This window comes from Tachyglossus aculeatus, chromosome X1 (assembly GCF_015852505.1).
Source record: "Tachyglossus aculeatus isolate mTacAcu1 chromosome X1, mTacAcu1.pri, whole genome shotgun sequence".
Taxonomy (NCBI): Eukaryota; Metazoa; Chordata; class Mammalia; order Monotremata; family Tachyglossidae; genus Tachyglossus; species Tachyglossus aculeatus.
The window spans coordinates 44,616,405-44,632,644 of NC_052101.1; the positions used below are offsets into that span (position 1 = coordinate 44,616,405).

The window sequence follows — 16,240 nt, forward strand, 5'->3', positions numbered from 1 at the left end:
GAAACCAATTATTCAAGTCTGGTTCCAGAAATTTTCTTTATTAGATATTATACCATCAGTACCTCCATTTCTTCAGACTCGGCTTTATTTTCACTTGGTATTTGCTGCTGGTTCTCCTCAGGTTTCTGTTCTTCCTGGTCTACTTGCATCTTCTGAAAACAGATAATCAGTTCCTATGTACAGTAACTGCCTTCGGTTTAATTCACATGACTGCCAGATGGAATAAGCCCACAAACTGCTAAGAACTTGCAGTCCTGAAATACCTATTTTTATATTCTTCAAGACCAAACCTATACAGGACTGTTTCAATCCTGATCCTCCACAAGATTCCTGGTAGTAGAATAATTAGTGATTGGAAGTAATAAGGTGGTACGGTTTTGGATTTAGTTGTGTGTAGTTAAGTTTCTGGCAGCGAGCAGACAGAAACACAAAGGCCCAATCAACTGCATTTCCAAAATTAAGGAGTACACCAAAATCAATTACATTAAATCTTCTAGAACCCCCAATCTCGCATCATACAAGGGATTAATATTTGCCCAAGTTAGAAGATAAAAGCTTCTTCAAACTATAAGTGATATATCTTACAACCACTTATTTCCTTTCAGACACGGGTGTATGAAAACATTTCGTTTTCGAAAGTAAAAGAATTCCAAGCAACTAGCCATGATTAAGATTACCTCTTCTTCCTTTGCATGTTGATCAGTTTCCATGGGTTCTTCACTTTCATCAGACTTATGAACTTCCACTAGGGCTGCACTGGACACACTGAAAATACCATGTACATTGACACGAACTTTCACTTTCACTTTTGAACTGGATCCATCAGTTTGGGGAGTCACTTTCTGAACCAAAAATTGAGCTAAAAATAGCCCAAAGACACAAAGAATGCTCAGTTTAGAGGCCAGAAGGCCCTGGAATTCAAAGATATAAATAACTTTAGCTACTAATGAAAAGTGAGTCCTAGTTTTTCCATAATCAATGATATTTATTGAGCACTTTGTGCAGAGCATAATCATTCAATCAATCGTATTTACGGGACACTTACTATACGTACAGCACTGTACTAAGCACTTGGGAGAGTAGAATAACCACTAGGAAAAACCTGTTTCCTCACTTACTAATGTGGAGCACCCTTGGTGTGTTTGCTTTTAGACCAACTGATAAACTAGATGGAAAAAAACATTAGGATGTCCCAAGTGGAGCTCAGTCTAAAACCCCATTTTACAGATGAGGTAACTGAGGCACAGAAGACAAGCTGGGGTGCTGGGACTGAAAATGGAAACGGAAGGTGGCACAATGTGCAGTTTTGGGTGTGATCTCAAAAGACACTGCAGAATCCCCAGGCTGGGTTTAAGAAGGGACTAAAATTTTCCAAGGTAACACCTGAGAAACCAAGAGGCCCAAAGAAACTTGAAGGGGAAGTTGCAGAACTTCTGGCCAGAGTGTGGTACCTAAAGTTTCAAATGGCCTCTTAACAGTGGATGGGAAGACCACCAACGTCACCACCAGAGGTGACCGGTGAATCTCGCTCTTTGATATCAAGCAAATGAAATGAATTTATCATTTAGTGCAGGATTGTGAGCATTTAAAAAAAACACAACCTGTCCCAGAAAAGACAACATGGACCCTAAAAGGGAGGGCTCTACCCTAAAGACCTTTAAAAAAATGAGTAACAGTGGGACTGAGGGAAATGGTGTCATGAATAGAACACAGGACAGGAGCCTAAAGTCAGGGATAAACCAGTCACTTTGCAAAATGGAAAAGTGTAAATAGTGGATTGTCCCCGGGGATCAGTTCTAAGACCAGTTTACTTCAACATCTTCTTAAATGATGTGGAAGAAAGGGAATGCAGTGAAGTCAAATGGCAGATGACAATAATCTGCAGGAGGTAATTCAAAAGGATGAGCGAAATGCCAATCATCATCAAAATGGGGGACACAAGACAAGAGGCACAGTTTGGATAAAATCATGATACACCTAAACCTGGAATACTGTGCGCACTTCTGATAGCTGCATCTTCAGAAAAACAATAAAATTGAAAAAGGTAGAGAGTGGGGCAAAAAGAGAAGATCAGGGAGTAGAAATGTTTACATTTACATTACATAGCCTCTCTTTCCACTCTTCCGGGGGGGGGGGGGCGCTTCACCATCTCCTCTTGAAGTTCACCAATTAGTAATTACCATGTACTGCCTCCCAATTCCAATTTTCAGAGTAACAGAGGCCTTCCTGTTCTCTCCCTCCCCAAAACAGATCAGAGTAAGAGGCCTTCCTTTTCTCTCCCTCCCCAAAACAGATCCTCAGGGAGCTTTGACATTCCTGTTGACCCCCGGCCACCAACTGCCTCTCACTTACCAGCTCTACTGATGTCCTCCTCCTCCTCTACCACACTTCACCTATTCACCAACCTGAATGTGCATTGAATCTCATCACTAGTCATCTCTCAACAGCGGCTACAGCACGGGCCTGGGAGTCAGAGGACCGGGATCTTGCCCATCTAACCCAGCCCTGCAGCACCCCCAGTAATAGTATAAGCTTCTTCAACTCATGAATTCGTCCCACAGAATGCTGTTGGTGGAAATCCAGGCACCAGACCAACTTCAGCTCCTTCAAATTCCTCCTTACTTGATAGGCCTTTCTTCTACTTGGAGGAACTACACTCTCCCCTCAACTGCCACACACACACTGCCCCTCTTGTTGCCATGGACCACTCTTTTCCTGCGAACACTATCTAATTTGGGTTTTTCTGACCACTCCCACCTGGATCTCCTCCTACTTCTCTCCCTTTTCCTCTTACCCTCTACTGGTTCTAGGTTCCCTTCTATTCTCAATTTACACCCACTTCCTTATGGAGCTCACTTATCTGCACCCACTGCTTCAACCACCTCTTTGCAAATGGTTCCAAATCTACCTTGCTAGCCCTGACCTCTTCCTTTTCTTCTCTGCAATCTCACTCTTCTTCCTGCTTCCAGGCCAGCTCTACAGTGATGTCTTGACTGGCACCTCAAGTTCAATATCCCAAAAACTGAACTCATTTTCCTTCTCAAATCCTCTCCTCCAACTAACTCACCCAATTACAGCGGATAACACCACCATCTTCCCTGTCTCTCTAATGCTCTCTCTTTCAAACCCCATATTCAGTTTGTTTCTGAATCCCGTTTACTTTTCTCCATTACATTTCCAGGACCCACATCTTCCTCGATCCAAATGGTAATCAGTCATCCAAGTACTTTTCATATCCTGGTTAGTCTAGCATATTAACCTCCTTGCTCATCCCCCTGCCTCCAGTCCACACTTCACTCTGCTACCTAGATCACTTCCCTTAAACATTGTTCTGCACGCTCTCTCCACTCCTCATAAACCTCCAAAGGTTGCCCATTCACCTCCACAGCAACTAGACACTCCTGACCACTTCAATCGGCTCTCTATTTCCTACTTATCCACTCTTCTCCCAGTACACTCCAGCTCACACTCTTCATTCCTCTCAAACTAACCTAATCACTGTTCCTTTTTCTTGTTTCTCCCACTACCATTCTTTTGCTCATGTCCTCCCTCCTGAAAAGAACTGCCTCCACTTGACAGGCCACAGCTCTCCACATCTCCAAAGCTCTTCTGACTCCACCCACAGCCTTCCCTGATTTATTTCTAAACTACACTTTATATCCCCATCAGTACTTTCAGGCCTCCAAAGTACCTATGTGCATATCTTATATACTCTCTTATTTCCTTTACGGTCTGTCTTCCCAGCTAGAAAGTAGACTCCTTGAGGGCAGGGAATCCTCACTTATTAATCCTATTGTACCTCCAGTGCTTAGTGCAGTGCTCTGCACACTAGCCCTCTATAAAAATTACTGACTGATAGGAAGAAAGGGGACTCTTCAGACAAGGAGATGCAGGTCAAGAGGGGACATATTTGAAGCCTACAAAACCACTTAGGGTGTGCAGAGGGCAAATGCAGAATTATTGTCCATCAAAACCCTCACTGCCAAGGGGAAGAGAAACCTTCTGGAACTTGACAAAGAGGTTGTTCTTCCCATAAAAAGGGGAGGCATTTGGAATTCAATTACCATAAGGATTTACACAGGTAGAAAATTTCTAAAATCGAGAGGGGTTTGGATAAAGTCATAGAAAAGTGTTCCATGATGCATTCCCAGAAGGAAAACTAGAAGTGTTAGGCAGTACACCTGCCTCAATATTAGGCTGGATGTCAAGGAGGACAAACTGTCAGTGTTTCTCTTAGAATCTTAACACCACTGTCAAATAACTCCAGTCTGGATGGACCACTGACCTAACTCAGGAACTGCACAGCTTAAATTCTTGACTACAATTAAATAAATGACTACAAAGATTAAAAAAGGCAGTCTTATAATTTCATGAAAGTACAGGGCAGGCCAGAACCACCCTAATTATAGGATTAGAAGGAACAGGAATACTGCAATATTAAAGCTGGCTGAATTTTATAACTAAATGATCCCACTTATCAGGCCACCTAACAAAAACACCCTTTCATGAGTTACCTATAGCAGGATCTGGGTAGGGCAAATCCTTGGGAGATCCATAATAAGCTTCAAGAGTGAAGGGTTCTTTTCTGTAGAATGTGAGGACTTTAGAGAAAGGAGCTGCATGATTCTTAGGGAAGACTTCACAGTCACTGAAAGGAGAAGAAAAAACGCAAAAGACAACACAGACGTTGAGAATCCTCATACTAATGTCTCACAGGCCATCAACATATCTTGCAACTCCATTCCCAACTCTTGATTGGCTTTGATTTCTAGGAGTTTCATTTTCTTCTATATTCTAAATTCAAGCACAAGGTAAGGGCACAGTAAGTGTTCATTAACTAAAGCATATTAAACTTTCTATTTTTAATTTACTCTACTATAATAGTAGATTGCAGCAACTGGACAACTATTAAGAAGCCACACCTTTTTATTTTTTTGAGGAAGTGATTTTTTTTTTTTTACCTTAACCCTTCTTCTGCTGGAGAATTCCACCTTAGAGATATTGGATACGGCACAACATCAGTAATGGAAAACTCTCTCACTTTGAAAGCAGGGGACAAGATGGCACACTATGAAAACAAAATGATCGTAAGTTTTATGGACTCAGGTACATTAATGCTAGAGATTAATGCTAGACTTCTTAAAGTCGAACTACAACTTTGTGGCACATATTCTAATTCATGCTGTTTATTTTCAACTCTGCAGATTCCCAGTGAGAGAAGACAGTCAACATTCCAGTGATGGTTTTATTTTCAGAGAATGCTGTGATTTTCTACAGTCAGATAATCAGCTGAGTGACAATCAGTAACTAACCTAACCAATAATTTATATCAACTGCCAGTGCATTTGCTTTCTTCCAGTGGTATTGTTTCTATGGTATTTTTCCTTTTGGAAAATAATGTGACTTCAGCCTCTTTAGCCAAGGTGTTCTCAGTCTAAAAATACAATGGAATGATGAACCACAACCATAACTGAAATCCTCTAATCCACTTGTGACCCCAAGTGCTATTAAAAGAGACCCCAGAAACAAACTGTGCACAAAGAAAATGCTCTCACCTGCAGCGCACAGCCTCGGGTGACTGCTTCATCTGCATTCAAAGTTGTACTGATTTCTTTCCCAAAGAATTTACTGATTTTCTCTTTTACAGCGGGGATTCTCGTACCACCTCCGACGATTTCCACAGCATAAATATCCTCTTTCTTTAACTCTGATTTAAAGGTATTAAGATTAGGCATGTTAGTTATTTTCCTGGTACAGACAGGGAAATAGCTGCATGTATTGCCTGCCTGTGTGCAGAGTACTGCAGTTCATGCTTGGGAACAGCATTTAAGTGAATGTAAGCTGTAAGCAAATTAAGTGAATTTTGGTAAAAAACCAAAACTTTACCTTAGTGCCTAGTACAGTGCTGGACCTCTTGCAAGCATTCAAATATCTGATAGATAACTATGTTTCATAATTTTTTTAACGGCAAAATTTCTCTACTCAACACTTAAAATTTTCAGAGTAGACTCTAGACTGCTCTACTGACTCCTCAAGGGTTACCTAGGATATGTCTCAGTATTATGGTTCAGTCCAGTAAAGCTGTTAGCTATCTTACAGTTTAGCATAAATTAAGAAGTTCTTAATTTCAAGGCAAGACTGCAGAAATGTCACTGACTCCACAACCTCCACAGGTCAGGGAATTCAGTCATAACCCCTTCCTGTTCTTTAAATTCTGTACTTAGGGGACAGAAAATAATCTCTTATAGGACTCTTTCTAGAACTAAATGTGAATAGGCCAGCCCCCATTTTTTACTCTCTAGTCCAAATAATACAAATAAAATTTATGGCAAACTCCAAAACTTGAATCACTGTGGGGAGTATTCAATTCAAGATGTTTTGCTTGAATCGAGAAAATGCTAGTTCAAATGTTAAAATCAACTGTAGAAGAGAAAGTCAATAGCTCAGCCAAACTTCAACATTTATGACTTTTAAACCAAGAAAATACAGTGTGCCTTAACCTCTCAGAAGAACCAGACCTAGAAATTAACACGGTAGCTTATACAGCTGCTGTGTCAACTGCACAACTGGATAATAAGCTTGGGACAGAGACAAGATCTTCCTTGGTAAATTTCTCTTGGTAGGAAATTCAATGTTCAGCAGAAGACAAAAAAAAAAATTATGTTATCTGTTAAGTGCTTACTACATGCCAGACACTATACTAAGCACTGGAATGAATACAAGCAAATCGGGTTGGACACAGTCTCTGTCCTACATGAGGCTCACAGTCTTAATCCCCATTTTACATATGAGGTCACTGAGGCACAGAGAAATGAAGTGACTTGCCCAAGGCCACACAGCAGACAAGTGGCGGAGCTGGGATTAGAACCCATGACCTCTGACTTCCAGCCTGTGATCTATCCACTACACCTTGCTGCTTCCCAAGATGCTAAAAAAACCAACCAGTTAATGGTGATGATAAAGACATATCCGTTGGCAATGGAGATCATTTTTCTTAATATTATTACAAGAGGAAGAAAGTGTCTCCAGAAAGAATACTAGTATGTTCCAACCTATTTTTTTCCCTTGAGAGTTCCACACTCTGACCTTGGTAGATCTCCTGAGTTGACTCTTGAAATTAGCAACAATTTCCAGTTTATCCCCAAACATGAGCAAGGAATTAGTAAGGTAAAATAAATCAAACTAGCATCGAATAAACTACTGTGTCCAAATTATGGGACTTTTACCATAGTTGGAAATGAATTAAAAAAAAAACCTCAAACAAAATACAGTTATTATGAATTATTGCACTTATTCACTTATGAAGTAACATTGCCACTAGAAACTTACTGGCTTGTTCCAGAACACTGCGAAGCGGTGGCTCTACTCTAGCTAAGAGACCATCGCACATCTCCAGAAATTTGCCCCTATTAAGAAACCATAGGTTAAATAATATCCTTTTTCAATACCTAGGCAGGGAATATGCAAACACATTACTCATGCCTTAATATTTCATCCACAAAGATCTCAGAAATGAACTGATTTGATTTTTAAATATAGTTAGCCCACTCGCTACAATTGCTGATTTCCTTGAACTTAAAAAAAAAAAAAAAGGACATTAGTTAACCGCTTAATCTACGCCAGGCACTGTACCAAGCTTTGGCGTAGATACAGGCTAATCAGACTGGACACAGTCCGTGTCTCACATTGGGCTGTCTTAATTCTCCCTTTACAGATGAGGTAACTGAGGCCCAGAGAAGTGAAGTGACTTGCCTCGGTCACAGAGCAGACAAGTGGCGGAGCTGGCATTAGAACCCAGGTCCTCCAACTCCCATGCCCGTGCACTTTCCAATAGACCACGCTGCTTAGGCCCTACCCTTTCAGGGCCAGGTGGTTACTGAGAGTAGCTCTGGGCATTGAAATGGGCACAAGCAGTAGGCTAAGAGTGACAGTGGCTATAGTGTTTAGTTGTTTTTAAAGCATCACACCATCCACACCTAACTTTTCATTCATTTTCTTCCTTCTTCCACATTCTTCACAACCCCAGAAGTCATATTCTCACCCATCGTAAGAATGGTCAGGGGTAGGCCACGGCTTTCCACAGTAACAAGTGGTTTCTCAACTTGACCAAAAGGGCTACTTTTATCTCACCTTCTCATTTGGCCCTCTACTTTTGTACAAAGAACAGCAAAATAGGTCAGTGAATTTAGGGCTTAAGCTTATGCTGAGTTACTAACTCACGTCACAATTTATTCAGGATGAATTCAAATAAGTGACTTTGACCATAAACACTTTAGAAATCTTTTCCACTCGAACAAAGTCTGTACATAAAACTAGGATAGAGAAAACTTCATTTCAACATGTTTAAAGTCAAAGAAATCTTAAAATAGATACCTGTTCATAGTTCCAGAGACATCAACATCATTCATGAAGCATTCTATGTTCATAGGGAGGTCAGAGGCATTAGCACTCATTAATTTTTTTAGCTTTTCACATTCCTGAGAGAGTCGTAAGAGTGCCCGAATTTTGGATTTTATATCTAGCTTGTACTTCTTTCCAAATTCTTCACAGAAGTGATTCACTAACACCTCATCAAACTTCCTACCGCCTAGGGTTGAATCAAATGCAGTGGCAAGGACCTGGAAAACAATTCGATTTTAAAAGATGTCATCAGATTATCTACCAGTATACCAAACCTTGTTTTTCTGAGGTAAAATTGCCAAAAAGAGTGACACATGGTAGTGAGGAGATGGGGGCTGGCAAAGGAGGGGAAATGTAGATTTCAAAGAAAACCCCCCTTTTTGCCACTGGTATGGCCTACTCATTTTGTTTCAAGGTGTTTCCCCAGAACCTCGTACTGCCAATGCTATATATACTTTCAGAAACAAACATTAGTATCCCACAGCTCATAAGGATCATGAGTAAATGAAACATCCTTGCAATGACTTCCTTCTTGTATTTTCTTACTTCTCTTCAGGTTTGCAGTATCGCCGTTGACACTGAAGAGTCACACACAAAGCAACTTTCAGACTGCCTTAGAAAACATTCGACTCCTTTAGGAAAGGTCTCATTTGAATAAAGGTATCTCAAACTAAAATAGCATAGCCCACTGAGATGAAGACTAAACAAACTGATTTAATTAAATTAAGTTCCAATTTAACATTGGCAGGAGTGCTCAGGAAGCAGTGTGGCCTAATGGAAACAGCCTGGGCCTGGGAGTCAAAGGACCTTAGTTCTTATCCCAGTCCCTGCTGCTTGGCCTTGGCCAAGTCATTTAGCTTCTCTGCACGTCACCTGAAAATTCAATTAATCTTTAAAAGGAGAGTTTAAAATCTGCTTTTTCCATGAAACTATGAACAAATTTAGTCGCAAAATCTTCCACCAGGGAACCCTCCTTAGTTCCAAAGAAATGGAAAAGCATTTGGAAACTGAGCGTGAAAATTTCTATGCTAACCTAGAGGGATTTCCCTGAACTTGGGCCGGGCCTGACTTTTGCCTGCCCATTCGGGCCCTTCCTTCTCCTGAAGACACCCGTGCTTCTTTAGCTCTGGGGTTCTCAGCCTTTCCTCTCCATCCAAACCACTACCACGTTAGTATAATCTCTCATCCTATCCCCACTGGATTATCTGCATCAGCCTCCTTTCTGATCTCCCAAATTCCTGCCTCTCCCCACTTCAGTCCAACATCACTCTGCTGCCCGGATTATCTTTCTACAAAAACGCTCTGGCCATATCACCCTCCTCCTCAAAAATCTCCAGTGGTTGCGTATCACCCTCCGTATCAAACAAAAACTCATTATTGGCTTCAAAGCTCTCCATCACCGTGCCCCTTTTTACCTCACCTCCCTTCTCTCCTTCTACATCCCAGCCCACACACTCCACTCCTCTGCCGCTAACCTATTCACTGTGCCTCAATCTCACCTGTCCCGCCGTCACCCCTGGCCCACATCCTACCTCTGGCCTGGAATGCCCTCCCTCCTCAAATCTGCCAACCACTCTTTCCCTCTTCAAAGCCCTCCTGAAGGCATACCTCCCATGTCCTTTAACTCCCAGGCTCAGGCCCTTTCCATTAGGCCACGCTGCTTCCCAATACAAAGAGAAAAGTTACTGTGGTAGAATAAAAGTTAGGCATAAAGTGTTTGGGTAACAGTACAGAAATCAACCTCAGTAAACACATATCTAATAAAACAGTATCAGAACTAGGTTGAAGATCATAACATCTAGGCCCAAGATATGACATTTCTCTTTCCTAGATTTTTCTGCAACAATGGCACTGGAGTCAAGATTTTCAAAAGGCTGTTCAGGCCAGCCAAATCATTTTTTTAACTGGACTTCCTAGTTAACTTTTTCTCAGGTCTGGGCCCCAAACCCAACTCCTGACCAATCTAATGCCATGTTCACCCAGGACAGGAGTCCCCTGGCCCACAGGTATCTACCTGGATTCCTACTGGCTCTTTACTTAGAAGTTTGGAGCCTGAGAAATTACATGTGTCCTTCCTTTCAGGACCCTTGATATTAGTTAAGTTTCAGTCTCAGGTAAACTTTTTTAATATGGTATCTGTTAAGCACTTCCTTATGTGCTAGGCACTATACTAAATGCTGAAGTAGGACTGTATCCAACCTGATTTGCTTGTATCATTCCCAGCACTTAGTACAGTCCCTGGCACACAGTAAATACTTAAATAGCAACATTATTATTATTTCAGGCTAATCAGGTGGGATAGTCATGTCCAACATGGGGGGAGTAGGATTAGAACCCTGGTTGTTCTGATTCCCTGGCTTATGCTCTATGCACTAGGCCATGCTGCTTCTTTCTTCAGGTATCAAAACAGGTATCATTTCATAAATGAAACCACAATCTTACAGAACATACATTCCAGGTAAATAATATATGTCCTAAATAACCCAGTTTTAAACCAAAACGGCTTGCCTCTCCATCATATGGAACAGTATAGAACAAGAAATTTTAGGCTTCTCTCTCATGCACTTTACTATTTTACCTAAGTATTTCATTTACAACAATATTATTAGTCTTCAACTGGAAATAAAGATAATGTATATTTACTTTCAGTTTTCCTTTGTTGAATGCACACACAGACACTTGATAGGCAGAATGTCCCATGTCAACAAAAACTACATTTCTTGGTTTCTCTTCTAGGGCAGGTAGGTCTTGTTTATAGATTCCATAAGCAAGGGCCACTGCACAGAAGAAAAGGTTACAATTGATAACATGCCACCATTTAACACCCTAAGTTGTCTTCCACAACAGCAGGCAGAATTAACATCTTTCAACTTTGTTCTATAAATATTAAGGAATGATGGATAAACATGTCCTCAAAAAAACGCCGAGTCATGGAACTCTCCTCTCAGTATGGACACAGTTTGGATCAAGGATCCCTTTCAACTCAGCAGGACTTGGATGAGAATCCAGACTCTACGACTGTATTTTACTGCTAGCCCTTACTCCCAAGATGGTTTTTCCCAATCTAGATCCATGTGAATTGAGCACTTAGCTTGTGCAGAACACTGTACTAAGTGCTTAGGAAATTACAATATAAATAGAGTTGGTAGACATGCTCCCTGCCCACAAAAAGCTTACCACCTAGATCCTTCTTTACCTTGTTTCCAACTCTACTGCTTTTTTACCTAAATGGGTCCTACATGAAAAAAACAAAACAACCCCCCCCCAAAAAAAAAACCCAAAAAGGCACCTTTTCCTGCACTTCACAATATGCTGCACCTCTGCCAACCTACTTGCTCTTTGCATTCCGTGTCTCACAGGGAAGATGACGGGCAGGGACAAGAGAGCATAAGTCAGGCTAATAATAATAATAATGGCATTTATTAAGCGCTTACTATGTGCAAAGCACTGTTCTAAGCGCTGCGGGCTATTATCACAATAATTCCTTCAGGCAGTTTACTTGACCCTGAGGTAACAATAATAGTAATTGTGGTATTAAGCGCTTCCTGTGTGCCACGCACTGTACTAAGCACTGGAGGCAACTGTACTAAGCATTTTCATGACCCCAACTTTTTCCACTGTTCTTGACAGACAACTCCACCATCACCACTCTAGTTGAGCAACCTAGAACCTCCTTTCTATAGCAGCTGGCACGCCACCAACGTTACGACATTGTAAATTTCTACATCTATTCAGAATATACTTTTACTGACTAGAAAGCCATTTTTCAGGCCTGTCTGCTTTAACAGGGAAAACAATAAAAGCAACAGTTGAGCATTCCCCTCACCTGCAGTAGTTTCATTCATTAATCGCAGGCAATTGAGACCGGCAATCTGTGTGGCATCCAATACTGACCTCCTCTCTGCGTCTGTATAGAAACAAGGAACCTGAAAATACAAGACTTGAAAATAAGAATTCTCACTATATTAAAGAGTTAGAAATACAACCAATTGGAGGCATCAGTATAAAAAATACTTTTTATAAGACCAAAGTACATTTAAATTTCATTTTAAGGACTATAAAAAGCAGGCTCCTCTCAAAGCCTATATTTGAGGTGCCCGGATCCCTAGGAAAGCTGACGGCACACACTCCCTGAAGTCACACAATATAGGGCAACCCTCGTCTCCCACGCCCTCAGTTTTGCCATGGGCGAGAACATGCAGCTCATGTGACAGCTGCCAGGCCAGATGAAGCTCTGTGCCCTATTTGAGCGAGACAGAAACACAACACTTTCACCAAACTGGCCTCATGCCCCCAAACCCAACGATGGCCTCAAAGGGCCTGCTCAGACCAAGAGGAGCTTCTCATTTGGAGGGGGCAGAGGAGAAACTGGCCTAGAGCAATCATTCCCCAGCTTGGTGAATGATTCAGACTGCTCGTAGGAACTAGTCAAGCCCTAGCAGAGGGTAACTAAATGGAAGTGGCCACACCTACATCCTCTGAGAGCCACTTATGGCAAGGAGTAGGTCTCCAAAGGGCCCTCTGAGACCTCTTCGGCAGCTGAGACGTCCGGCCTCAAACATCCCAGAGATGTTGCATTTGGGCCACAGAGTCGCTCCCAGCTGTCCCGCCCTGACTCCAAATGGAGCAAGCAGGGGTATGTAGAATCTCCCCTCCCCCAAAAACCTTCTTAATACTGTGAAGGCTGGCCTCCATGGCTTCCATTTACCCATTCTCCCCCTTCCATCAGCGGCATCAAGGACCCAGAGAAATAGCGGTAAACTACTGGTAAACTACCACTACAGGAACATCAGGTAAATATGACTGAATATTTAACTTGCTAGCAACAAACGTAACCATAAACCCTTGTCCTCACAGGGGTAATCCTGGGACATATGTGAATATCAACTTACTGAAATAACACAGTCAACAACCGGCTTCTTTAGTGCACTTTCCGCAGTTTCCTTTAGTTTGGACAGGAGCATTCCAGTCACCTGCTCGGTGGTGAAACTTCGCTCTTCCTCCATATACGTTACCTAAAAAGGAAAAAAGGTTTAAACTGCGCATCAAGAAGCAAATAAAATTCAAAAATATTTGAATTTTGAATATCTACAGAATCAATTACAATCAACCTACGTTCTCTCAAATTACTTCACTAATTTTTTCTATGTGGTATGTGTCCATTTCAGATTGTGAGCTCTTTGCAAATAGAGATCATGCTTGATCTTTGTTTATTGTTTTTCCCTGCTTGACCCTCTTTTTTATGGTTATTTTTTAAGCACTTACTATGTTCCAGGCACTGTACTAAGTGCTGGGCTAGATACAAGCTAATCAGGTTGGATATAATCCATGTCCTACATGGAGGTCACAGTCTAAATCTCCTTATTAGATGAGGAGACTGAGGCATACAGAAGTGAAGTGACTTGTCCATGGTCACCCAACAGACAACTGGCAGAGCCAGGATTAGAACCCAGGTCCTTCATCACCATCATCAATCGTATTTATTGAGCGCTTACTGTGTGCACAGCACTGTACTAAGCGCTTGGGAAGTACAAATTGGCAACATATAGAGACAGTCCCTACCCAACAGTGGGCTCAAAGTCTAAAAGGGGGAGACAAAACCGAACATACTAACAAAATAAAATAAATAGAATAGATATGTACAAGTAAAATAGAGTAATAAATATGTACAAACATATATACATATATACAGGTGCTGTGGGAAAGGGAAGGAGGTAAGATGGGAGGGATGGAGAGGGGGACGAGGGGGAGAGGAAGGAAGGGGCTCAGTCTGGGAAGGCCTCCTGGAGGAGGTGAGCTCTCAGTAGGGCCTTGAAGGGAGGAAGAGAGCTAGCTTGGCGGATGGGCAAAGGGAGGGCATTCCAGGCCCGGGGGATGACGTGGGCCGGGGGTCGATGGCGGGACAGGTGAGAACGAGGTACGGTGAGGAGATTAGCAGCAGAGGAGTGGAGGGTGCGGGCTGGGCTGTAGAAGGAGAGAAGGGAGGTGAGGTAGGAGGGGGCGAGGTGATGGACAGCCTTGAAGCCCAGGGTGAGGAGTTTCTGCCTGATGCGCAGATTGATTGGTAGCCACTGGAGATTTTTGAGGATAGGAGTAATATGCCCAGAGCGTTTCTGGACAAAGATAATCCGGGCAGCAGCATGAAGTATGGATTGAAGTGGGGAGAGACACGAGGATGGGAGATCAGAGAGAAGGCTGATGCAGTAGTCCAGACGGGATAGGATGAGAGCTTGAATGAGCAGGATAGCGGTATGGATGGAGAGGAAAGGGCGGATCTTGGCAATGTTGCGGAGCTGAGACCGGCAGGTTTTGGTGACGGCTTAGATGTGAGGGGTGAATGAGAGAGCGGAGTCGAGGATGACTCCCAGGCCCATGCTTTATCCACTAGGCCCCACTGCTTCTCACTGTGGTGCACTTAATGATGGGGGCAACAAAAACAATCTACAAATGATTGTGGCACCTGAATGGATTAAGATAGAACAGTTCTGGTTTTACAATTAAGAATTTAAAAAGGTGAACTTCAAGGGTGGGGAGACTTCAGAAATTACATTTTCTTTATTAATGATCATCATTTACTGATTCCCTACTGATAAATGGACCAGGCCCAAAAAAACCCTACTAGGCTTAGACCAGGTTCAAATAGACATGAGGGGAGAAGGCAACCACGATTCCGCCCCACTTTTTGATTGCCTCGAACTTGAGAAGAAAAGAACACTGAGAAGCAAGGGAGAACCACCTCATCACTCATGCTTAAAAGAGTGGAATGTTTTGAGTTCCAGTTGTCCACAGGGACAACTGAACAACCTGTGCAACTGTCCAAAAGTGAGGCAAGGGGGCCCTCCAAAAATTTCAAGCCAGGCCCCAGGACTTACTTGGGGGGAAAGCAATATATGTTTGAAAATATTAGGAACCGCATGAAGAAATGTTATATTTATTTAAGTTTTTATCTACAGAAGGTAATCATCCTAAGGCAGGCTTAAATTAAAATGAAAATAATTTTATATAATCCCAAGGGTATATAAAATTACTACCATGTTTATTCAAACACTTTATTTCCCACCTGGACTACTGCTTAGGCCTCCTTGCTGACCTCCCTGCCTCCTCTCTCTTCCCTCCCTAATTTATACTTCATTCTGCTGCTCAGGTCACTCTGAAACCCACTCCTCAAAAACCGCCTACGGTTGCTCATTCCACTTCTGCATAAAACATAAACTACTTACCATCGGCTGTAAGACACTCAATCAGCTCTCTTCCTCCTACCTCAACTCAATCTGCACACTCCGCTCCTCTAATACCAGCCCACTCTCTGTACCTCCATCTCACTGTCGACCCCTGGTCCATTTCCTCCCTCGCCTGGAACATCCTCCCCCTTCATAGCTGATCGTCTATTCAAAACCCTCCTAAAAAATAAAAAATCACTTCTCCTCCCGGCGGCCTTCCCTGACTAAGCCCTCATTTCCCCTCCCCACCCTCCTCTCTGAGTCACCTTTGCACTAGGCTGGGTACCCCTTTAGAACTTTGATACTCAATCCACAGCATTTAGGTGTATATCTTTATATTCTACTATTGCTCGTACCTCTAATTTATTTTAATGTCTGTTTCCACCTTGCCGTCAGGGATCGTGCCTACCAACTACTGCATTGCACTTTCTCAAGTTCTTAGCACAGTGCTCTCTGCACACAGTAAGCGCTCAACGAATATCATTGATGGACAAATCTGTTCAGTAATTGGAAAACTGAAGGGCCTTCTTTCAGAAGTCCTTCATGGTAGCTTATTTGGATCTTTTTGTCTTTATAGCCCCCCACTGCCAAAACTGTGGGCAGGTTACAGATATTTTACA

The 16,240-nt window shown here is 42.3% G+C and overlaps 1 protein-coding gene across 1 annotated transcript in view; it reads right to left on the bottom strand.

The window, feature by feature from the left end:
* The window catches only part of HSPA4 (heat shock protein family A (Hsp70) member 4), a 37,119-nt gene that overhangs the window by 8,640 nt on the left and 12,239 nt on the right, over nucleotides 1-16,240 (bottom strand). The window contains exons 4-13 of the mRNA XM_038772008.1: nucleotides 13,293-13,415; nucleotides 12,227-12,326; nucleotides 11,044-11,177; nucleotides 8,374-8,618; nucleotides 7,330-7,406; nucleotides 5,556-5,707; nucleotides 4,962-5,068; nucleotides 4,515-4,648; nucleotides 678-859; nucleotides 63-152 (exon numbers count right to left, since the gene is read on the bottom strand). Coding sequence (XP_038627936.1) covers nucleotides 63-152; nucleotides 678-859; nucleotides 4,515-4,648; nucleotides 4,962-5,068; nucleotides 5,556-5,707; nucleotides 7,330-7,406; nucleotides 8,374-8,618; nucleotides 11,044-11,177; nucleotides 12,227-12,326; nucleotides 13,293-13,415 — 1,344 coding nt within the window. The remainder of the gene's footprint in view (nucleotides 1-62; nucleotides 153-677; nucleotides 860-4,514; nucleotides 4,649-4,961; nucleotides 5,069-5,555; nucleotides 5,708-7,329; nucleotides 7,407-8,373; nucleotides 8,619-11,043; nucleotides 11,178-12,226; nucleotides 12,327-13,292; nucleotides 13,416-16,240) is intronic.